This window comes from Camelus bactrianus, chromosome 4, assembly GCF_048773025.1.
Source record: "Camelus bactrianus isolate YW-2024 breed Bactrian camel chromosome 4, ASM4877302v1, whole genome shotgun sequence".
In the NCBI taxonomy this organism is placed as follows: Eukaryota; Metazoa; Chordata; class Mammalia; order Artiodactyla; family Camelidae; genus Camelus; species Camelus bactrianus.
The window spans coordinates 62,354,927-62,380,306 of NC_133542.1; the positions used below are offsets into that span (position 1 = coordinate 62,354,927).

The window sequence follows — 25,380 nt, forward strand, 5'->3', positions numbered from 1 at the left end:
TTTGCACTCGCTAGTCCCTCTCCCTGAGAAGCTCTTTCCTCAGATATCCAAATGGCCTACTTCTTCATCTACTATAGATTAGTACTCAAATATCACCTCATCAGTGAGACCTTTCCTGAGGGTCCTAGTTCCCTTCCTTCTTTGTTTCTTCCTCATTATGATTATAATGATTTCTATTACATATATAATAATATATATTTTATATAATGTATCATTTTTCTTATATACATTTATAAAATATTTACATTTAATATAATATGTAACTACACATATTTTATATATTTTTATTTGTTTATGATCTTTCCACACTCAATAGAAAGCTCAGCAGAAACAGATTTGTATATATTTTATTCACTGCTTTATCCTCAGTGCCCTAATTAGTGCCTGACACAGAGTAGGCACTTAATTAAAGCTTGCTGAATTAATAAATGAAAATTTAGATGAACAAATGTTTCCTTATTTAACAAATGTTTACTGAGACTTCCTGACACAGGGATGTTGAGCTAAACATACATTAAGAATTTTAAAAGTTTCGTACAATTTTACCCGGTAATTCCACTCCTGGGAATACATCCTGAGGAGATAAAACTGTATGGTGAAAAACAAATTTAAGTCCAAAAATGTTTGTTGCTGATGAAAACAAAATCACAAGGGAAAAAAAAGCCACTGAAATGTCTATCAATAAATCCAAAAAAAGCCACTGAAAAATGTCCATCAATAAAAAGTTATACAACAGAATAATAAACATGTTGAAATACTTATGATATAATATTTAGCAAAAGTATAAGACATAAAATATTATAGGTTTTCACTTTCAATATGTTAAATAAGATTTTTTTTTAAAAAAGGAAAAAACGGTAAGAAGTTACTGTGGCTATTTGATGAGGCATTCTGAAAAATGCTAATTTATACTTTTTAAAAGTTTTCTAATTTAGGGATATACAACCTGTATAATTAGGAAAAATATTAGGAAAAAAGTATTAGGAAAAATAAGGACCAGTCATTATCCAGGTAAGGATGGAGATTTATTGCATCCCCGAGGTAGACAAGGATATGGAAGCCAGAGGCAGGCGGAGTCCCTGTGGGAGATGTGAGGCTGAACTGCCTGGACTCTGTGTGACAGTCAGGCCCTCACTGGGTGATTTCCAGCCATTTCAAGGGAGGCCGGACAGGAGGTACAGAGTCCCCTGACTGCTGGGAAATCGCTCTAGCTCTGATCAATCAGGGAAGTCTCTTCAGCCCCTGACATTTATCAAACCTCCTTTACCCCCATCTGTCAGTGTGCGGTGGGGCTGCCTCACTGGGCACAGTCTAATCAAGTCAGAATGCCCCGAGGGTCCCTGGAGATAAAAGGAGGGGGACTCTGAGGGAGTAGGGAGAAGGGGGAGACAGGGCGGTAGAGTGAAGATCATGAGGCAGGAGGGGGAAGAGCCAGTGTTCAGAGAACACCCGTTTGTTTTGCTATCATGGCAATTAATGCTGGGAAGTGACATTTTAAGGGGCTCTGGTGACAGCTTTGGTGACACTCCTGTTTGTGATTCCATGACAAATCCCTGTCTATATCTTACTTTAGAGAGTGTGGCGACAGCTCAGGAGAAGGCTGTCTGGGGATGCTGAGCTCCTGTCTGTCGGAGGCACTGCTCCCGCCTGCTTTGCCGAAGCCAGGCAGTCAGGCACCCAGGCCAAGGTCCGGAGGGGAGGGGCTTAGAAATCCAAGTCAAAGACCTTTGTTGCTGAGTTGCTGGCCTTCCATGGTCCTGTTAACTCCACTAAGTGGTATGATTAATTGGGACAAAAATGAGCTCTCTACATTCTACAAGATCAGTTGGTCTTAAAAGAAAAAGGAAAAAAAAAGTCTCAATTCTGAACACTTTCCAGGCTAACTAGTTTTGAGGAATCTATGTTTTCAAACACAGATCTTAGCCCCCTTTGTTCAAATTTTACAATCTGAGAATCAGAAGGAATTACTTAAATTGTGTCTCATTGCCAACCCTGCTACACCATCCTTGACAAATGGCTACCCAGGCTGGTTTAAATACTTCCAAAGACCAGGAGTTTACGATCTTTAAAATTAAGATTGGGAAGGCAGTGTGGATGTAACAAGTTGCTTGCCAAAAGATATTCAGGATACTGCAGGGATAAATACAATGTGGCAAAATGAAGAGAGTACTGAACTTAAACTTGAGAGATGTAGGTTTGAGCTATACCACTACACTCGCTCTGTATTGTGGAATGAGTGATTTAATTTCTCTGAACCCACGTAAGGTTACTTGTCTCTCAAAAGGGTTCACAAACACACAGAGTTTATCATATAACGTTTATGAAGTCATTCTACAAATGTTAAAGGACCACATAAAATAAAGTCCTATTATTAAGACTATTACTGTTTTATACCCCCCTAAACTGTGAGCTTCTTGGAGAAAACTATTTCCTATTTTGCTTTGTATCTTCTGCATTGAACACAGTGCCTCACACATAGTAGGTGCTCAGTAAAGATCTGTTAATAAGTGAATGCATGAGTGAATGAATGAGAGAAGAGAAGATGCAGGGACTAAAATGTCAGCCCATCTCTTTCTGCAGACGGCTGATGAAGGTGCACAGGAGACAGAAGACACACCGAATAGCCTCTGGAACGGTTTCCAGTGCAGACTTCAAAAAGTGCTTAACAAGGAGAATGGAGAGACAGCTTGGTATAAGGGCGGCAGGGCAGTTTGGTGGAAGAGAGTTGTATATAAACCTTTCTTCTTTTTATGCTGGAGAGCCCATCTTTCAAAAATAAGCTTCAGTGGAATCCCAGTGTGTGAACCAGTTTAGAGCAGCCCTGCATTAAAACAATGCTGCCCATTCCGTTTTCCTCGTGTCCTGGGTAGCACCCTGAAGGCACTGTCAAAATGGGAGCTGTTGTTAGGAAGGAGTTTTCCCCAAGCTCTTTGAGAAGCTCCTTCTGGGCTCCAGGCCAGCTGGGAAGAGGGAGGTGCTGAATTGCAGCCTAAAGGATGGGTAGAGGGAGAGTAGGGGGAAGAACTCTGGAGGGGGTTGGGGGTAGAAGAAAAGTAGGCAAGGAAAGAAGATAAAGGAGACACAAAGGATCCTTTGGGAGGGCAGGTTGAGCAGTTTCAAGGGAAAGTATGGAGATGGAATCAGTGGGCCAGAGGGTTGGGTGAAAAACACCAGAGGGTTGGCCACAGGGACAGCTGGGTAAGACGTAAAGCCATCACATGGGTCTTGCCTATCTCAGGCACCATTCCTAGTTCCTCTATCAAACCCTTACCTTGAGTCTAATTATCTCCATCCTTCAGCTTTCTAGGCAAGGAACACCTCCAGGAAGCTATCATCACAGACCCAGTGATGAGGAATCTGTCTCCCTAAAGATATCTCAACACAAGGTAGCCTCTCTGAGGCTTGAAAGGTCTTTGAACTTCAGGTTATGACCCACTCGTAAGCTGTGAAATCAATTCAGTCGTTCACACCAGCAACAAAGAGATGACCAAAGAATAGAAAATCTCAGAGCATGCTACATGTAAAAAGGGAAGGATTCTTTTGCAAAGCTTATAGACACACATGCAGGCATTCACAAGACGACATGTGTGACCACAGTGCAAAATATATTTCTTATTGGGGTTTGCGTTCAACATTTTTGGTCGACACAATTCTAGCGTCTAAGCCCATGTTTTACCTCTCCTGGTCAGATAAATGGACAGGATTATGCATGTTTGGGGTTTGGGGATTAGACAAAGCTGGGTTCAAATTAAGATTTCATTACTTTTAGCTGTATAACTTTGAGACAATCTCTAAATTTTGATAAGGATAACTTCTTCCTTGTGAGACAGATGGGAAGATTCAACAAATCACTGATTTGAAAATACAGTTTGTATTTTGTATCTTCTGCATTAAACACAGTGCCTCGCATAAACACAGTTTGTACAGCTCAGAAAAAGGGTAAGGAGTCCATGCAGAGGTTACCAGTCTGTGGGAAGACACTGAGACATCCATCCATCTATTTAATTCCTTTATCCATTCCTTCACCTATCGACCCAATACATATTTTAACGCCTATTATATACCAGTCACTCTGGCACAGAACAAAGCAAACAGACCTGGTATGTGATCTCATAGAACTCTGAGTCTAGTAAGAGAATTAAAATATTTAGTAAATAAATCCAAATAATAAAATTACCATTACAGGAAACAAAAGAGGAGAACTCAGAGAAAGAAGCTTTGCCTGATGAAATAGGGTTTAAGCTGAGACCAGAATGATGAGAAAGAGTCAGCTGTGACAGACTGGGGAAGGAAAGAGTGGGCTTTTTTTCAGACAACAATAAGTATGGCATATGCAAAGGGCCTGTGGTAGAAGAAGCTTAGGAAGTTTGAAGAACAGAAAGGAGGGCACTGTGGCTGGAGCACAGAGGGTGAGGGTGAAGAGCAGTGAGAACTCTGCAAAACATTAAGCATGGAACTTCTATGACCAGAGTGATCAGGACAGAGCAAATACTGTGTAGAGAATGGAAGGGGAGGGTAGGCATGCAAGCAGAAGGGATGTGAGGATGAAGTGCTTTGGACATGTCAGGAAGCCTGATGTGGCCTGAAGAGGGGATGGATGAGCAGAGGTGAAGATGAGGGATCTGGAAGCAGGCTACAGTCTCTGTGTGAGGAAGTTCAAACATCGAGATAAGGTGCTGAATAAGGTGCTGACTATGAAAGAGCTCTGAAATTTTAGAAAACATTGCACAAAGATGACATTTCCATGGCATTCACAGGGGATGTCAGAAGGGCTAATAAACAGCTCCTCAATTCTCTGTCACCCTAGAGTGCTTTATTGACACTAAACATGAGTTCCCTGCACCCTTGGGGACCACTCAAAACACTCCAAAAAACTGGGATCTTCCTGTTGCAAAGTCCCTTCTGCCAACTTAGAAGCTGGGGATTACTGTGTAGCAGCACCCTGCCTTGGAGAACAGAAGCTAGTCCCATTTTTCTTCCCATACTTGTGAGTGAAGCAAGCTCATGGGCGCTACGTTTCAGCTCTCCCCGGGACTGCAGGAGCTTGCTGGCTTCCCAAGGGGCATGATATTCAGTGTGCTGTCTTGTGTTCACATCCCAGCTCTGCCGCTTCCCACGATGGCTCTTATGCTAGAGTTTTGATCTGGCTTAGCTACTTTCCCTTCTGTGACCTTGGACATGATATTTAACCCTTCTTGGCTTCAGCCTCCTGCTCTGTAAGGTAAGGGTGTTACTAGTACATAACTCATAGGGTTGTCGTGAGGGGTCAATGACATAATTCATGGAAAGTTCCCAGACAGTGGTTGCCACTAAGTGGAGGTCAGCTGTCATCTGTATCATCATCGGCAGCAGCCTTGGTTTCCTAGCCGACCCTTCCATCTGCCTCCCCCAGGGTTTATTACAAATGGGTCAATGAGGCAATGTATAGAACAGCAGCGGGGCTCCTACAGGGACTCAGTGAAAGCCCCACCCTCCCCAGCCTCTCATCAAGGGTCCCATTTACCTTGAGCCTTTCTGGTCTGCAATCCTGCGCAACAGTAAGGCTGAGCCTACTGGCGCATGTCAGAGACACCGTGACACCCCCCACCCCAATCACTGAGGGCCAGGGCTCATATTTGATGCTATTTCTCTTTCCTTTTCCATCCTAAGTTGAAGTGGGAGAGCCAAAGAAAAGCCTTTAGTTGGCATCACTTCACCAAAGAATCATTGCTCAGGGTAACTACAAGGACTGACATCTGACAAAGAAAATAATTTGGATCCATGTTCATTAGAAAAAAAAATTGACAGAGAAAAGTGCATGTTTAAAATGATGGCAGCTATAGAGATAAAGACCACAAGGGTCCGTGCTAATATATGAATGGCCAGTGTGATGGGGTAGTGGGCTGTTAATGCAGATCCGTGTGGGAGACGATATATAGGCCCCCTTGAGAGTGCAAAACAAAATTTAAAGTGAATAAATATGGCAGTACTTACCAAAATTGTAAATGTGTAATTGGTAACTACAAATGTATAACGTGCACCCTTTAAGGCAGCGATTCTGCTTTTAGGCATCTGTTGTACAGAAATAGTCTCATGTGCGTAGTGTGTGTGTGTGCAAAGATGTTTACTGACTCACTGTAAGTGCAGCAAATTGAGATAATGATCGACAAAAAGGGATAGTAAAGCAAATGCTGGTGTATGTGGTATATTCACATGATGGGATCCTATACAGCTTTCAAAAAGAGGAAGATGGATGTGCAGGGCTGATATGGAAAGATGCATTTCACACATTGTTTGTTAAACTATGAAATTGCTGCAGAATGACATATGAGGCTAAGACGGCCCTATCAGTGTGTATCTAGGTGCAAAATGCATATACCTGTATCAATACCATTTATATATAACACATACATTCCAAAAATGTGTATGTTGGAAAATATGCTAGAAGAAGATATAAATCAAAGTATTATCAAAGATTAGCCTTTGGGTCTCATTAGTGGGATGGGATGGAGAGACAATGGTGGGACTTTTAGTTATTGCTTTAAACAACTCAGACTTCTTCCTCCCTCCCTCCCTCTCTTCTTTCTCTCTCCCCTCCACTTTCTCTCTCCCTCCCTCCTACCCTCCCTCGCAACCTTCTATCACAAATAGTGTGCCTTTCTTTCCCAGTAATAAAACAAAATTAAGAAGCCCCAATATCCATTCAGCCATCCCCTACCCTGTCCCTTGATAAAGTGATAAATTCGTTATTTTAATTTCCTTGAGCTTCCATGCATAATATTCAGGAAAGGGAAACATAAATTTAAGGACGGATAAGGAGAATTGGAATTAAAACGCATAAAGTTTCTGTTATGTACCCAGCGCTGTGCTGAGCAGTCACATATTGACATGATTAAATTCCTAGCAACCTGCTAAGGTGATATCAAGGGTGATATTCGCTAGACCTGAGAACTTCCAAGACACAGGCACTAACCAGCAAGATGAAATGCCAGCCATAATCCTGGAGAAGCATCTAAAGCCACCCTGTCCCTGGATGGTGGGGACTTTAGGAGGGTCCTTGGGAGGGGTCGGACTGACCGGGTAGCAGGAGGGCACCGGGGAGGAGTGTACTTAGGCCGGCAAGCTTCTTGCCGACTGGCATGGAAGAATTTCAGTGTTTAACTGAAATTAAAGGTGTGGCTCCACATGGGGGTGTATCAGCTGAAAACCAGCCTGTTCAGCACAGTGCTCTTGGGGTCTGGGATCCCAAGCTGTTGTCTCTTGGTAATAAAACTTTGTCCCTTTGCACTGTAGACTGTCCCCTCTACTATTTGCAGGCCCAAGCTGCAAAGCAGGGTGACAGTGCTCAAGTCTGATGAGGCAGTTTGACTCTATGGGCAAATTCTAAGTGTGAGATGCACAGGTGAGACTAGCCCTTGGCAATGTAATTTCAAAGGTATTTCAGGATTACTTTTATTTGCATTGCCCAGCCTCTGATACCTGCCCACTCTGGACAAAACGCACAGCTGTTCCCAGGTTCCCCCGTAAAAGGCAGAACCTCACGGTTCTCTCCAAGGGCCGCCTGAAGCAACAGCAAGCACATTTGGTCTGAGCTGCTGCTGTTACACTCTGCAGTCTGCAGGCAGAATCACCCCTTTTCTGTCCAGCAGGAGGACCAGACGCTCAGGGGCTACAAGACTGCAAGAACAGCCCCAGCCGCCACCTCCCCACAGGTGGGGTGACCGGTTTCCAGTCTGCAGTCAGGAAAAGTGGGTCCTCTACTTCCTTCTTGCCTGGGTTTCTTCCTTTCCTGCCCTTATTGGATCAAATTGTGGCTGGGATACGCTATTAAATAAAATGGTTAGTTTTATTTCAAATTGTACTTTGTTTTAAAGCCAACTCAGAGGAACATGAAAAAAAAAACGCAGACAGATGAAAACAGGAGAAACAAAGGCATGCATCTGCAGGTGGCTAAAAGGTTCACCGGGGCCATGCCGCCAGTGAACTCGAGAGCTGGGTTCCAAGTCCGTCTGCTCACTCCCACTCATCAAGCTGCCTTGCAAGGACTGGGCCTCAGGCATCCACCACTCATTCTCTTTGGATTTCTTTTGTATGCTCCTCATCTAACGTAGAGATTTCAAAAAATAAGAGCCTGGTTTTGTCACTGTTTAGATACAGTTCTGCTTGAAAGAAAACACAACAGATGGGGTCGTCTTTAAGGCAGGATGCAGCTGGAGGCCCGAGGGCGTGCAGACCTCAGAGCAGCTCCTGAGGAGGGGAGGCCACAGTGCGTCCCTCTACCTCTCGGGAGTCAGTCTTCTATATCCTCTGGATCCCGCATGTGTCTGTCCCCTGTGCTGTCTCTGTCACGTAAGAGTCAGGCCCCTACCCTCTGTGAACATGAGCAACTGAAACGCATAGCAGCTGAAATGGCAAAACTGAGTGTTCCCTTTAAGGAACACAAGGCCTGGAAGGGCCCAACCCCCAGTGAAATGGGCTGCCACCATGACGCCAGGTGGGCCATTCTGAGCAGGACAGCTGTCTGTAGCACAGGTTCTTTCTGGCCAGGATGCTAGGACTTACCTGGACTCTGCCACATCTTTGCTGTGTGGCACAGAGAGATTCAGGACTTTCTGAGCTTCAGCTTCGGTTGCCTAAACCCCAACCCCTTCTTTTCTCCCAGGAGGTTTACTGTAATGCTCTTTAAGGGCAAAGTTTCTGCTTTCCTCACCTCTATTCCAGGGTCTATCATGGCCTCTGGGACAGTGTAACAACTTTGAAGACTGATGGTATGAATAATAGTAACATAAACGTGTGTTGAACGTTTACTGTGCACCAGACCCGTTACATGGGTTACCTCATTTACGTTTCTCAGCCACACTGCAAGGTGGAATACTAGTATCATGCCCCTTCGATGGGAGAGGAGGACGTGACTCATCCAGGGTCACAGAGCTAGTAACGCTAGATGGGGAACTTAATCCTGTATTATTATACCTCTTGATTGCAGAGGCCTTATTGCCATACTGTATTGCCTTCCAGGGGAGGGGAGGGGAGGGAAAAGAAGGGACCTGCCTCCCCCACCTGCTTCCCCATTTTGAAGACGTTTCCTGTACTCCATCTGGAGCTTGCTGGAGGCAGTGAAGTGGGGAGAAAATCTGCCTGTATTAGCTTCTTCTGATCTCTGTTCCTTGTCGGTCACTTACCTGTCATCTATGACTTTTCCTGGGTTTTCACCCCCAACCAGTGGCTACTCTCTGCTGGGTTCTGGTCATCACTACCAATGGTCTCTGCTAACCCTTTGGTTCCTAGATTTGAGGATGGTGAAATAGCTCGAGACCTGGAACTGAGAATTCTGGACTCTAACCAAAGAGTGGATTTATCTAATCGACCAAATGACTGATGAGTGGTTTTAATCATTCAGTCAACAGGTATTTTCGGAGCACTTACTAAGCATCAGCCACTGTGCTGGACACTAGTGAGACAAAGATAAAGACACAGCCCTTGCTCTCAAAAATCACCAAGTCTCATATATCATGGGGATGTAATGCACAACATGGTGACTAGAGTTAACAATACTCTATTGTATATTTGAAAGTTGCTAAGAGAGTAGATCTTAAAAGTTCTCATCACAAGAAAAAAACTGTAACTATGGGAGGCGATGGTTGTTAAGTAGACGTCACGGTGATCATTTCTCAGTATAGACAAATACTGAATCATTACTTTGCATACCTGAAACTAATACGATGTTACATGTGAATTATATTTCAATAAAAATAAATAAAAAAAAATCTCCAAGTATCATGTAGGAGACAGAAAGAGGAACTGATTATTACTGAACAGTGATAAAGTAATCACACCCTGCTCCAGGAGCTGGAGGGAGTGGACCCCTCTCCCCATGGCTAGGTTGGGGAAGATTCTGGTGTGGGAAACAAATGCCAGTCTAGGGAAACTTCAGTGTTTGCAGTGCATTTATGATTTGATCCCCACAGCAAAGCTAAGGCATGGGCAGACTGGCTGTTCATTCACCCATTTTCCATATAAGGACAGTAAGGCTCAGTAAATTGGGCTGCAAAACCCCAAATCTAAGCAAATGGGAAGATGGCTTCTGCCTTATCCAAGTGATTTTCTGCTTCAGACAAGAGACACAGGATGCCCTGGCCCAATGGCACTGCTCCCAAACATGCTTATTCTCCGGGGCCATCTTTCTTACCTGACACTCACTGGGCATTCTCTACGTGCGAGGCCCTGTGCTAGGCACTACGGGATGTGAAGAGGTGAAATAAACGCAGGCTGGTCTTGTTCTAAGATGGGAAGTCACATGAAAAAAGATAAATAATGCTTGAGAAAGCAAAGAATTGAGGAGACTGTCAGTAAACCAACAGTTTAAAGGCAGAAGAGATCGTGGCAGACAAGGGAAATAACGCAGGCGTTCCCGGGCACTGAGCAGACCATGGCAGCGGGGACTCAGAGGGAGACTGGAGGGGAATGGATTAGGGAGTCTCAGAAGCCAGCTGAGATCGAGGGCCTGAGGTTGACCGAAACGGCTCTCAGGGATTCAACACTCACCAGGTACCAGGCCCTGGCTTAGGTATTTTGCACACATTTTGTTTTTATATGTAATCCTTCAATGAGGAATCTGAGGCTTGGAGGGTTGAAATTCCCATTTTCCAAGGTCACCTAGTAAATAAAGGAGATGAGATTTGAACCCTGGTCCAGATGACTCCAAAACCTGTGCTCTCACCTCCTGCTCTATCACTCTTTTCCCTCCATGGGTTTCTAAGCTTAACAAAAATTTCCCCTTTTTAAGAAGTCCCCAGTGTTCCCCTCTGCCCACTGAGAATCATGGAAAGATGGATCTGACATGAAGGATTTTAGAAGTAGAAGAAAAGACTGCAAATTTCACAGCTCCAGGACTGAGCCAAGCAGTGACGGTTCCTCTCGGCTCAAAAAGAGTAGTTCTAACACTGGGACCTCCAGACCAAACCTTTAACCCATCATCATCACCAGTGTCACAAAGACAATATGAAAACAACAACAACAACAACAACAACAACAAAACAGGACAGCACTTTTGCAGCATTTATCTAAAGGAAAAATAGCCAAATCCCATCTATAAACAAGCTGGAGCCATAGACACTTACTAAACATCAATATAAACACACCCTGTGCTTACATCCAAATAATTAATTGTCCTCCACCAGAACAAGGTCTTTGCAATAGCACATATGAAAAAGAGGGGGAGGTTTCAGTCAGCAAAAAGCCAAATATGAGCCAGCAATAGCTGCAAAAACCCAAATGTGATCTCAAGCTGCATCAGCAGAAACGTAACAGCTGACAAGAGGGAGGTGAAAACCACATTTTGCTCAGCACAGGGGCAATCCCACCTTGAGGAACAGAAGTGTCAGTTCCGGTGTTACGCTCCAGGTCATGAAACATTAGAATGTCTATCTACAGGACAGTGACCAAAATGGTGAAATGTCTGAAAAACACATTACATCAGACTAGCTGAAAAGACTGGGATTGTTTATTTAGGTTGATTTTCCAAAGTGACAGGTCATCTCTTTTTTTGTTTTTTCCTGTTGTCAAATTTCCTGAGAGCTGCCTTGGAGAAGGAAAAATCAGATTCACTTTCTTTGAGGATGTGAAGGGCCAGGGAAACAGATTTCAACTCAGTATAAGGAAACACCTTTTGATAGAGTAGTGCCTGGAAATGAGATGCACTCTCTCCTGGGCAGTGAGAAGGCCATCATGGGAAGTAATCAAGAGATACTGGAGAGACGTTTGACTACATAACTTCTGACGCTCCTCAAAACTCCAATTCCAAGAACACTGATACTTTTCCCCCCTCCCATCACCACTGAAGAGCCAGAGAAGACAGATTCTGAAAACCCAACAGAAGTTGGCCATAAATCCAAAACGGCTTAGCCCAGAAGACACTGCCTGTGTCCCCAACCGCCAGCTCCTGTGCCTCTTCCCAGTTTCCTGAAATGCCCCCTGGAAGGTGGGATGCAACAGGGAAGACTCACCTTTCTTCTCAAAGTCCCCTTTCTCTTCCCCTGGTCGGCCCAGGCTGTCCAGGGTGTGGGTCACCTGGCTGCCAAACTCGTCCTCATGGGAGACATGGTTGGCCCGCCGGGGCAGGTCCTCCTCCTCCTCGTAGTCATAGTCGTCCAGGATGGGGGTCTCCCGGATGGGCACGCCGATGACGGAATTGTGGGCCTGCAGCCGGGAGGAGCGGAAGGTTTCCCGGGCCTGGGGGCCCAGCAGCACGGAGGGGATGTAGTGGATCTCGTGAGTGGCTTCCGTGCTAGCGCTCTTCTGGGGGATGCGGCGACGCTTCTGCCAGCGCCGCTGGGCGTAGAGCGCCACCGTGAACACCAGCAGCAGCAGCAGCAGCGCGATGAGGCCACCCTGGAGCGGGAGGGAAGAAAGACAAGCAAATGGGTCACTGTCCTCGGGGATGGAGTGACAGAGGGGGGTTTCCAGCCCACCATACTCAGTCCTGATCCCTAGGTCCTTAGGTTTGGCTCTCGGAGCCTCAAGGAGCCACCAGCCATGCTTTGAAGCCAGAGAGACAGTTTCCAAATGTGGCTTCCTCACCAACACACTGTGTAACCTTGGAGAAACTGCTTCACCTCTCTGAGCCTTGCTTATCACTTGTATAAAGGTGGTGAGTAAAAATCCCTGCCCTCCCTTCTTCAAAAGGTTGCCACGAGGAGCAACTGAGATGGATAATGGTCATGCCAGAGCAATGGAGACTCCTAAACACTGGGAAAAGTCAGGGTTGTGGCTTCACACAAGAGTCTGAGTCCCAACTCCACCTCCTACCAGCAGAGTGACCCCAGGATATTTGCTCATACCCTCTTAACCTTGCTTCCTCATCTCTAAAATCAGTCCACCAAGAGGTCAAGAGACAGTAGCCTTTCTTCCATTCTGCTGGGAATATATGATAGCACTTTTAAGTCAAACAGTTTCTACATAATCCATCTTTTTTATTATCAGAAAAACTAGTCTTTTAAAATTTGATTCCCAACAGGGGACCTGGGACAAAGGTGCTTCATTAATATTTGTTGAATGAATGAATAAATGAGCCTTTCTAGGGCTCCCTTAATCAGGAATTTAAGGCATACTGAGATTTGTTTTCCTTTAATACATTCAACTGGTAAATATTTGGTTATATCTGCACAACATATATTAAAATGAAATAGGTTAAGGTGTTTACGGACGTATCTGACAAGATTCATGAGACTCATGAAATAGTCTGTTCTGTGAACTCCTCAAGGGTGGGGGTGTTTCCAAAACACGTCTGTACTTCCGACAGCAGCTGTCCAGGGCTTGAGGTGGAAGGTCTGCGTTCTCCGCACCCCTCTTCTTTCACTCTGTGCCAGAAGCATCTCTGAGGAACAGGGACAGACCCTCAGTTACCTTGCTTCTCTTCATTATATCTTCTGCCTGGGAGATTCGAGGCCACTGTGCTGAGTCTCTGCTGTGTAATCCTTAGACCTGGGGAGGATCACCCTCTTGGTATGGGGTGGGGTGGGGAGCAAAGAAGTCCAGAGAGTCTGAAACTCAGATGGTGAGCAGCATAGCAAGCTCTGAGCCTCACTTTTTGTGTGTTTGTTTATTTTGGATTTTTAGCTCTAAAGCCTGGATTCTTTCAACACACCCATGTGGCTGATCGCGCTTCCTTGATGATGATCTCATTGGAGGAAAGGACGATTTCTGACAACGACTTACATAACATCTTGCAAAGATGAGAGACGTTAACTAACCTTGAATACATCATCTCGGTGGGGAGTGACTGCTGTTAAGGATACTTGTTTAGGCCAAGAAGCAGATTATTTACTAAAATGATTCAGCTATCCCGCTGAATACTTTAAAAAATGATCACGTCTTTCATCTCTGCAAGTCCCTCAGTTCACTAGGCTAGAATTCATCACCTCCATGGGGGTGGAGGTGGGGAGTAGGTGGGTAAGTGGCTAAGAGGTGGCCAGGGACACAGGTATGGCTGGCAGTCAAGCCCTGTCTTGACTCCAGCAGTGAGTCACTGCTAGATCCCCAGGAAGGTTGTCTCTGGATGTTGGAACTCAAAAACAAATATACAAACCAAATAAAGCTACAAGTATATGTACTTACGTATACGTGTGTGGGCGTGGGTGCCATCTGTTAACTCTGTGTAAAGTGTGTGTGTGTGAGTGTGTCTGTGAGTGTGTGTGTGTGTGTGTGTGTGTGTGTGTGTGTGTGTGTGTGTGTGGTTTATCACCTCTGGAGCCCTAGAAAAACAAGAACAAATGCTTTTTCCCTCCAAAAAACACACAATAGAGACCGCACTGCATCTAGAAATCATGTGTGACATGATTTCTTGGTATGATTAGCTTTTTGCATCAGCGATAACAAAGGAAGGAGACTGGGGTGGGGGGGTATGGAGGGAAGAGATAATAGGAGAGGTGAGTGAACAGAAAAAGGAGGCATGAAGAACACCACCACTTGATAAAAACAACAGCAGGCCCTCTCCTTACTACTTTTACTTAATGTTATTTTATTTATTCTTCAAGACAATCCTATGTGATAGGGATTATTATTTCTGCTCCATAAATGAAAGGAGGGAAAGGTGGTTCAGAGAGGTTAAGTAACTCGCTTGAAGTCACACAGGTTTGGGTCCTGGGTCCAACTGAACACAAAAGGCTAGGATGTGGTAAAACAGGGATGTGAACCCAGTCCTTCACTGCACAGCCAGTGGCTCTTTGACAGCGTAGTGATTCTACAGACCAAAAGGAAGGAAAGGAAAAATGGGTGCTGTGCACAAATAAAGGAGCTCAAGAGAATTATGTGGCCACCTTTGTCCTAGTGGGACGTTCCACCCAATGAAAGCGGATGAGTAATTCAGAACCAAGAAGCAACTAGAATCTGCATCCACCTGGACTGGTCCAGGCTGCAGTTCTGCTCCACTGCTGCAGGGCTGTACCCTTCTTTGCAGTCTTCCTTCATCAAGGGCAAGCAAACAGAAAAGCAGGAGCTGTTGCTGGAAGGGTGAGCAGGACTAGAGTGTCAGTCCACCAAGTCTACAGGCCAGGGGCAAACACAGACCCAGGCAGCAGAAAAAAGGCTGCCGGGAGAGCAGGGAACCCAGGAAGGAGAAGAGGATGTAGAGAGAAGGCTATGAATTTTAAGAAAGCAAGTTAAGGAGAGGTCAAGGCTCGAGGGGGCTCAAGCTGAGGTCCTGCCAGCCTCAGGGACAACCCGATGCCAAATCTGATTTGGACGAGACAAGTCAGGTTGGAGAAGTGGCAGCGAGTTCCAGAAATAAAAGTCCCAGTCTGTTACTGAGGGGTAGGTGTCTGCAAGACTGCAAGCAACACAAGTCTCAGGGTAATTAGCTGTACCTTATTCTTTTGTGTCTAAGGATTTCACTAAGCTGTCAGGCAGGAAGTGGGAAAGAGACAGGAGGAAGAATGTGTGTTCCCATCTTTTCTGGAACCTTCCCTACTAAAGCCTCTCTAGAGTAGGATCAGCCTGCTCTTCTTCTATTCCTGACACTGAGTCTCAGATCCCTCAGTGGAGCCAGGCCAGGGCCAAGGGCAGAGTGGCAGGATGTGGTAACCAGGTGTCTGGGGGCACCCGGGAAAGCGTGGGAGTCCCTGCTTCCCTGCGTGCTGTTGGCCACGACAAGCTGGCTAAGACATTTCACCTCCTTGTGCTACAAAGGCTCACCTACAAAATGGGCTGATTGTTCCCAATGTGAAGGGTTAATTAAGCTAAGGATTAAAGAAGACAATAAAAGATCTGGAGAAAAGGTCTGGCTCCACAAATACCAACAAATACCAGCCTCAGTCCTTCAGCCTCTCTATTCCTTCATCCCAAAGCAAATCCTTTCGCACCCTTCCCCTGGCGTAAAACCCTTTTCTGGCTCCCCTCCCCACCCTCAAAATAATGTCCAGATCCCCAGCCTGGCACCCAAGCCTCCTCGTGCTGAAGTGTCTGCTTCCTTCTCCTGCCTCACCCCCCAACAAGTCCCATCTCATATCTTGTCCTTGAATCACACTGTGATTAGCATTCCCCCAAAGCATGATGCTCTGAGCTCTTCCCCAATGACTTCGCAGCCCAGAGCACTCAGTCACTCACTCCCTACAGTGGTTGGAATAATGCCCCCCAAATTCATGTCCATCCAGAACCTTAGAAAGTGATCTGATCTGGAAGAGAGTCTTCGCAGTTATAATTAAGATGAGGTCACACTGCTTAGAAAATAAACATGGTTACTAAGGAGGAGGGGGCGGGGAGGGGAGAAAGGAGGGATAAATTGGGAGTTTGGGATTTGCAGATACTACTATACATAAAATAGATAAACAATAAGGCCCTACTGTATAGCACAGGGAACTATATTCAATACCTTGTAATAGCCTATAATGAAAAAGAATATGAAAAGGAGTATGTATATATGTACATGTAACTGTATCACTATGCTGTACACCAGAAATTAACACAACAGTGTAAACTGAATATACTTCAATGATAGATAGATAGATAGATAGATAGATAGATAGATAGATAAATAAATAAATAAATAAATAAATAAATAAATAAATATTTTTAAAAGATGAGGTCATACTGGATTGGCTGGGCCCTAAATCCAATGACCTGTGTCCTTGTAAGAAGAGTAGAGGAGACACATACACACAGATGGCCACGTGAAGACAGAGACAGAGACCAGAGGGTTGCAGCTACAAGCCAAGGAACACCAAGGACTGCTGGCAAACATCAGAGCCTCCAATTGCACAACCCCTGCTGACATCTTTTCTTTCTTTTAATTGAAGTATAGTTGGTTTACAATGTTGTGTTAATCTCTGGTGTACAGCACAGTGATTCACTTACATATATAATACATATTTATTCTTTTTCATATTCTATTTCATTATAGGGTTTTTTTTTTTCCTGCTGACATCTTAATTTGGGACTTCTGGCCCCCTGAACTGTGAGAGGATAAATTTCTGTTGTTTTAAGGACCCCAGTTTGTGGTTACTTGCTACGACAGCCCTAGGACACTAACACCTCCTCCTCATCTGCTCGTCTCAACTCGCCCAGCCATCCCAGCTTGGACGTCAGGTCACCGGGGGCATCTTTGCCTCTTCAAGTTGGCGTGAGGCTCCGCTCTCCTCCCTCACACACGCCACGGCTGTCAGCCATCTGGCTACACTGCTACAACCTCATCGTCTGGTTGACCACTTTCTCACCCTAGCTTCTGCACGGCCGTTTCCCCAGCCTGCAATATAGCACATGGCCCAGGAAGGCACTTAATAAACATCCAGAAGCCTAAAATCTGGCCCAGACTTTGCCAAAGGAATGTAAATCCGACAGTCCCTGTATCAGCACTGACCCCAGCAACCAGAGGACACCTGATCCGACCTTGTATGGCCCGGCCCCTCTTTGCTGCTCTGCTTTTATCCAATGCCGGTGCCTCCAGCTGGTTTGCTTACATACACAATATCAAAAACTGAAAAATAACACAGAGGTGAAAAATAAAAAGCACCCCCAAACTGCCCCACCGAGAGAGCCTTCTGAAAAGTCAAACTAAGAACTCTATTCAGCCTGGCCCCATTCTAATCTATTTTTTCCTGTTAAAATATCCAGGCACAGAAGAAGGAGCCAGAGAAAGGAAAGAAAGGGGTAATGTGAGAAATGCTTTATTTGACAATGTGTCATTCGGAAACTGATTATTTCTGTCTCTGGCCTTTTTAATATTCCCTCATGACGGCCAAGCCGCAAAAGGATTTGGTATTCTAAGACTGGATTTATAATACTCTGTTCGGCAGTGATAAGAACACAGGCCTTTAATCCTCAGAGCTGTGAACATGCATATTCTCCCAAGTAATGTCCTTCCCCTCTGTCACTTGTGTCTGGTCCCGACAGCCAGCCCCAGGACGTCTGAGGTCTGACGACCCACCGGGTCTTCTCTGGGCCATTACCTGAGTGACGGAGCTAGCACGCAAAGGCCAGGGCTCCAAGCTCTCTGGGATGTTTTCTTTCAGGCCTCAGTCTATGTTTAAGCTGGAGGGATTATTAGAAAATAGCCCAGACCCTTGGGACTACAGATAAAAAAACAGGCTCAGAGAGTGGAAGTGACTTGACCAAGATCACAGAACATCCTAAGATAATTTTGGAAGCAGTATATGCAGCCAACACCCTTCAAAGCTGCTGAGAAACCACGACTCCTGACAGTCTGATCTACAAAATAGTTTCCGCAATCTTTCTTTCTCTCCACTCTATGTCTCAGTCATGACTGCCTTTCACCATGATAATTTCAAAACCCACCCCAAATGACCTCCCAGGCTTTATTCCACCTCCTTCACTGTCTCCAACCCATCTTCTATCATAACTAAGGCACAGCTGAAAACAAAGCCCCTCCCCACTGAGCAATCGAAAAGTCCTACAGTTTGATAGTTCAAGTTCATGTCAACTGGTTCTCCACCTTTGTAGATAACGTATAGCTCAAAAGGTATACCTTGATCTATATCCATAGGAAACCTTAATTTGAAAGATACATGCACCCCAATACAGCACAATTTACAACAGCCAAAACATGGAAACAACCTAAATGTCCATCAACAGATGACTGGACAAAGACGTTGTGGTATATTTATACAATGGAAAACTACTCGGCCATAAAAAGTAATAAAATAATGCCATTTGCAGCAGTATGGATGGACCTGGAGATTGTCATTCTAAGTGAAGTAAGCCAGAAATAGAAAGAAAAATACCATGTAATATCACTTACATGTGTAATCTAAAATAAAAAGACTAATGAACTTATTTATAGAACAGAAACAGACTCACAGACATAGAAAACAAACTGATGGTTACCAGGGGGGAAAGGGGGTAAGAAGGGATAAATTGGGAGTTAAAGATTTACAGATACTAACTACTATATACAAAATAGATAAACAAGAAGTTTATACTGTATAGCACAGGGAGCTATATTCAATATCTTGTAGTAGCCTATAATGAAAAAGATTATGAAAACAAATATATGGATGTATATATATGACTGAACTATTTTGCTGTACACTGGAAATTGTCACAACATTGTAAACTGAATACAGTTCAATTGAAAAGAAAATTTTTAATGTACACCTTTGTATATCCTTCTCAAAATGTATGCTTCCCCTCCACACACCACCAATTCTACTGAGAGCCTATTATAGAGCAGACACGGTGCTAAGTCTGCAACCACATTGGAACTCACTGTTCCTATTTACTGTCCTGAGATTTCCTCTCTTTGGAATGCTGCCCTCATTGGCTCTCACTGTTATTCCTCACCCTGACATCTCTATGCACAAAGACCAGGAAGACTTAATGGCCAACTTCAGTGCAATCTCCTTGGTGAACTCTTCTGGGATGAGTTCTGGGGATATTTCCTCTCTAGGCTCAGCCAGAAGGAATCACTTTATCCTCTGAATTCCCACTGTACATCATCTCAACCCTGATTTAAGGAACTTTAGCATTTTCTAACTTGTATTAGAGTTATTGATGCTCAAGCTCCCCTACTGGTTAGATTATTACACCCATTGCACAGATGAAAAAGTGGGGCTCAGAAGATAAACTTGCTTGAGAACACACCCCAAGGTGGCAAGTCCATGGGATAAGGCCTCCCAGCTGGGGCCACTGCAGTAAACTGCAGGCCCACTCTCTCACAGACTGGGAATGCCCACTGGGCCTTGAGGGAGCTGCAGGGGAATAAGCTGATAACACAGGTCTGAACCACACTGCAAATGGCATGACAATTTTTTAGGCAGTAGGGATCCAAGATTTTCTTTAAAGCAATAGAGTAATGAGATCACACTGGATGTATGTACTGCAGGGATGGGAAACAGGGAGACCAGTGCGATGGCTGTTGACAATAGTCCAGGACAGAACTTCTCGACTGGGGGTAATTTTATCCCCCAGGAGACATTTGGTAATGGAGACTTTTTGGTTGTCTCAACTGGGGAAAAGGTGCTACTGGCATTTACTGGCTAGAGGACAGGGAATCTGTAAGCATCCTCCATGCCCAGGACAGCCATGTACACAAAGAATGATCTCTGTCAACAGTGCAGAGGAAGAGCAAGCCCTGGTCTAAGAGACAGACGATTCGACCTGATATACGGGCAGCTGAAGTGGGGTCGTCGGCTAATGGCATACAAATAAGACATTCCACAGGACGGGAAGACCTGGTGTTTCACCGGCAGGAAGGGGAGAGAAAGAAGGTGCCAATGATGACACTGAAGCGTAGATTCTGTCACTGGATTAGAATTGTATCTACATGTGAATTTTTTCCCTAGGTAAGCTCCCAGAAAGTTATGAAAGATCCCAGCACATAATCAAATGAAGAGATAAGTTTATACATGTGAACATCTAGGAGAAGATAAATGCACAACAGATAAAGATATGCATACACATACATGTATTATACACATATGTATATACTCACGTGTATAAAAATACATTCATGCCTATCTTTATGTCGATAGTTGGCTATATTTAGTTATCTCTTTGCCTCTAGACAAATATAGGGTGACCTATTTAAGGAAGTCCCATTATAGAAAATGAAACATTTTCCTTTTAAACTAATCATCTACTTAGAATGTATCTATTAGAGAAACTATTTTATTTCCTAAGATAATGCCAAGGGAATAAAGTAAAAATGCAGAAATTCTTTGGAACTTATTCATTCCCCACCCAGCTCAACCTTCCTTAATCATCTTCAGATTAGATCAGAATGGGGGCCAAATCCTGGGTGATCATTCTGAATCCATCAGCAATTCACCAAGGGGAAAGCTGGTGAACTCAGGGACACCTGCACTTGCCCATGAGTCAGACAGACAGGGATTCAGGTCATGGTCGTACTACCTTTCAGATGGGTGTCTTTGTTTTGTCCCTTGAGCTTCGTCAGTTTTCTCATCTGTAAACTGGGTTACTAACCCTTAACTGAGAGGGTCTGCAGAGGATTAAATGAGATTGCATTACAGAACTCATTGAGTATAGTGGCTCGCAGGTAGAGGATCTCAGGGAATATTAGGATCCTTGTTATTCACACAAGACCTTACTCCCTGAAAAATTAGATACAAGGTAATGGTGAAGCCACCAAGTTCCCTCCACTATGGTGTGTGGTACTCTCTGTACAGTTTCCCAAAATATTACCATGATCACCCTACAGACTCTATGTTGTGTGACCTTGACTATGGCCCTTCTTCCCCTCTTTGGGGTGAGTAGATAATATTGCCTGGTTTTTAATGATCATCCCAGCTCCAATATTACAGATCAGAAAGGCAAAGGCAAATGTGAAAGTGTTTTTGAACTGATGAAATATATGTATTCCCATAACATCCTGTCTAGCATTTCAGTTGTATAAGCATGAACCTCACCGGCAAAACCTCCTTCATCCCTTGCACCATCTCATGCAGCTGTGCTTTTGCTCATGCTGCTCACTCTGCCTGAAATGTTCCCCCAGCTTTTCCTTCTAGTCCTTTAAACTCAGCTCTTGGGTCATGAGTTCTCAACAAGCCTTTGTGAAACCTGCCGTCTCTGGCTGGTTAAGTACTCACCCGTTAGGACCCTCAGTGACTCATGCTTCTGTCTGCCAACTACCGTCTCATCACCCTGAGTGCCCCTAGAGGGCATCCTTAATCAACTCAGTGTACCCAAGACCAAGCCCCGGGCCCAACACTGAGTAGACCTCATTATGCATTCATTGTATTTCTACACTGAGAGGCAGTGAAGGGGAGGGCAGGGTTTTATTTATTTCTGAGTGAATTTGAGTGGTACATGGTACATAGTAGAGCCTCAATTCCTTACTGAATGAATGAATGAATGAATGAATGAATCCATTATAAATGCATCTTTGAGGGTAGGTGACTGAAATATACCTACATCTGTTTGGCAAGTTTCCATTTGCTTGGGAGAGAGGGCTGACAATAAGTCACAGGAGGTATTTAGCACAAATCAGTACTCCAGATCCTCAGGTGGCCTCTCATGTTTTGTCAGAAATCCCAGTCTGAAGATGGATGAATGGAGAGGGTGGGAGAAGGCATCGTTGAGAGGATTGATTTTCTTCCTATTCTTTGAGTCATGAAGATAAACAGATGAACCCTGGTGACTACAGAGGGAGCCTTGCACTCATTCACCAGGTCAAGGGCATGCCTGGAAATAGGCAGACCCAAGGTCAAGTTCTCACTCTGCCACTCAGTGGTGGTGTGACCTTAGAACATTTGCTCCGTGAGGCTCAGTTTTTGCAGCTCTAACTTGGAAATAAAACCATTCACTGAAATGGGCTGTTGTGAGGATGAGATAAGGTGATATTTGCAAAATACATCATGTAGCCCTTCATCTGTAAAAACATTCAATACCTGGCAGCTATTGGCTTGTTTCTGCTGTTACTGTTATGCCCCATCCTTGCACCCAACTTTCTGCCTGGATTTAGGAACACACAGATATGGCCTCAAAGAACTTGCAGTCAGTTTGGGGAAATAGATAAATACACAGATAATGACTGCCATGCACAGTTTGATAAGCTCTATGCCAGAAGCAAACATGGTGAGAAGCAAAGGTTCTGATAGCTTCCAAGTGCAAAACAGAGAAGAAGTGGGAATAAAAAGAACTTGCTTGCAATTCCAATTACAGTCAAGTTCAAAGGTGGGGGAGTGGGCTGGCCCATCTAATCAAGTATACTCACACCCAAAATGAGATGGAAAGACTGGATAACTACACAACACAGCTGACCATGCAGGCTCTGGAGGACTTGGCCCGGGTCCGATCTGTGCTGTCACGTATCAGCTGCGGAGCCTTGGGTGGGTCACTGCCCTTTTCTAAGCCTCAGTTTTCCCACTAGGAAGTTGAGGACAGCAGTCTTTACAGAATGGGGCTATCGCAGGAATTAAATGAGTAAATGCACAAAAATGGACTTGAGATTATGTTTAGAACACAGTCGGTGGTCAATAAATGGTGGTTTAAAAAATTCTGACAGAGGAAAATTGCCTTGAGAAGGAAATCAGAAAACTTGCACCCTAGTCCTGGTCCTGGCCCCTTATAAACTGAAGACGCTCACAGAACTCTCACTGGTCCATGTGTATCTTTTAATGAGGTGGCCACAGCAGCCCCATGAGCGAGATGGCCTTCTTTCAACAGACAAAGGAAGAGCCTCCAAGAGGTGACTTTGCCCAAAGTTGCAGGTTCAGGCAGAGGCATAGCACACATTTGGTTCCAGAATTCAAAGTCCATAATGATCCTGAAGCTCTCTGTTTGGCCCTAGAGTTGGTGGTATCCAGAGCCTAAGTCCTTTGCTCAGGGCATCATTCTCTGAGATTGTGTTTCAGACTCACAGTGTCCACGGAGAGATCCCTAATACTGTGCCAACCTTAAACCACTGTGCCAACAGCCCAGCCTTCTGATATAGAGAGGAGGGCTAAGAGTTGAGAGGAAGCTGGAAGCCATGGAAAGCCTTAATACACACAAAATAATTTTCATACAGGCTGGGAGCTTCCCACATTAGCTGGCTTCTTGAGAAATCACGGGTGGGGAAAGGAAGTTTGGTGCAGGCGCAGTGGGTAGTGGGTGCTTGTCTGCAAACAAGACACAGCCTCACCTGTGAAGTCTTCCCTTTGCACCCCTGGTGGGTGGTGTACCCTCACCCATGTCCATCACAGCATCTCTGTGATCTTTCCACTCTTCCTTCATAGTACTTACCTCCCAGCTGTTACATTAATAGATTAACTCTGTTTATGGCTCTAATGGACTAGAACTTCCATAAGGTAGGAGTTCCATTTTGTCTATTATTTTATCATCAGTACTGAGAATAGCACTCTGTGCTTTATTGGTGTTTACTAATTATCTTTTGGATGCATGGATGGATGGTTGGATGGTTGGATGGTTGGATGGATGGATGGATGGATGGATGGGTAAGTGGATAAACACAGTAGACAGATGTCTCCACAAAAGGCGTGGAAGCCCCTAAAGGGAAAGGGCTGGGTCTGAACCATCACTGTGTCCTGTCCTAGGGCCAGAAGACTGGAAGATACATAGTGAATTAAAACACACAGGCACACATACACACATCGCTGTCAGTCTCCTCCTGGATCTGGGGAATGGGCACTGGTTATACGGGTAATTAGGAGGCAAACATGCCAACAGTCTGGCTAGGTCTCCCTGCTTTAAGGGCAAAGAGGAGAAGTTGGTCTGCACTCCAAGCTTGTTTAATCATTTATTTACTTGTAAATGCTCAGGAGAAAATGAACCAGAAAGCAAAGAGGTCAGGGGATGTCGGACCCAATTATTCATGCACAATCACCTTCTACAGAAAGCAAACTGATAGCTATATCTATTTGCTATTCCTCTTCCTATATTTGCATGGCAATATTAGGACTTTAAGTGAAAGGGGACATCCATGATGTAGCTCAAAGAGCACTGGATGGTTTCCATTCCTGGCTGTCACTGATCAGCTGTACAGCCCTGGGCCAGTCGGTTTACTTTTCTGAGCCTAAGTTTCCCCATCTTTAAAAAGGTCACATTAACAGGTGCCTTTTCCTCTTTATGTAAGGACCCCACTGAGACTCATGTTTATAAGAGAACTTTATATGTTGCAGTGATTTACACATATCAGGGCTTAGTGAAAGAAATGTTGAAAAAGAAGGAAGAAACAAAACGCCAGTGGTAACTCTGGCAGAGAGTAACTAAAGTCACAGAAAGAAAGCTGCAAATCCAGAGGGTTTCCATTATTTCCTATTTCTCCATCACCTACCCATCAAGTGTCTTCAAAACCTATTACAAGGCACACAACAGGGGTCTTTTGGAGGCACTGTTTTGCTGCCATTTCCCAGCCCTGGTGCTGGAGCTGCGGATTGTCTGGAAAGCACGTTGTGATCGCCTTGGAATCTCCCTACTGGGCCTGATTGGGAAAACCCCAGGAAAGATAGTTACCAAGGGCAGAGAGTCAAACACAAGATGCCAACCAATGAGAAGGGAGAAGAGAGAGGACTTGGCTGGAGGCTGGTCTGTGCAATGATGGAGGCAGGAAGCAAAATCGCTCAGTGCCCTTGCTGCAGCCACCAGGGCTGACCTGGTCTGATTCACCCTCTCCTCTTCACCGTCCTGCTCCATGGCTCCTGAGTTCTCAAAAACATAGAATTCAGCATTGCCTGAGTATCTCAAGTTAGCAGAGAGACTTGCCCAGTCACCTACGACCTTACTCTTAGTAACCCTTCTTAGCTTGGTGATGTTCTCCATCCTAGGGTGCGGGCTGCAGGGGGAGCTGGTAGGTGGTGCTTTTCTTCCTTGTTCAGGGAACATCCCAACAGAAATACTGATAACCCCCTACCCCTCCATGAGTGCTAAGCTCCACAGAATCTGTTCCCTGAGACTTTGCTGTCACCAGCTGGGCTGCTCCAAAGCAGCTCACCA

At 44.7% G+C, this 25,380-nt stretch overlaps 1 protein-coding gene across 4 annotated transcripts in view; it reads right to left on the reverse strand.

Annotated features, from left to right (window-relative positions):
* Nucleotides 1-25,380, reverse strand: part of ASTN2 (astrotactin 2) — an 800,009-nt gene that overhangs the window by 606,054 nt on the left and 168,575 nt on the right. For all 4 annotated transcript variants that reach the window (XM_074362105.1, XM_074362106.1, XM_074362104.1 and 1 more), the window contains exon 3: nucleotides 11,985-12,369. In XM_074362105.1, coding sequence (XP_074218206.1) covers nucleotides 11,985-12,369 — 385 coding nt within the window. The remainder of the gene's footprint in view (nucleotides 1-11,984; nucleotides 12,370-25,380) is intronic.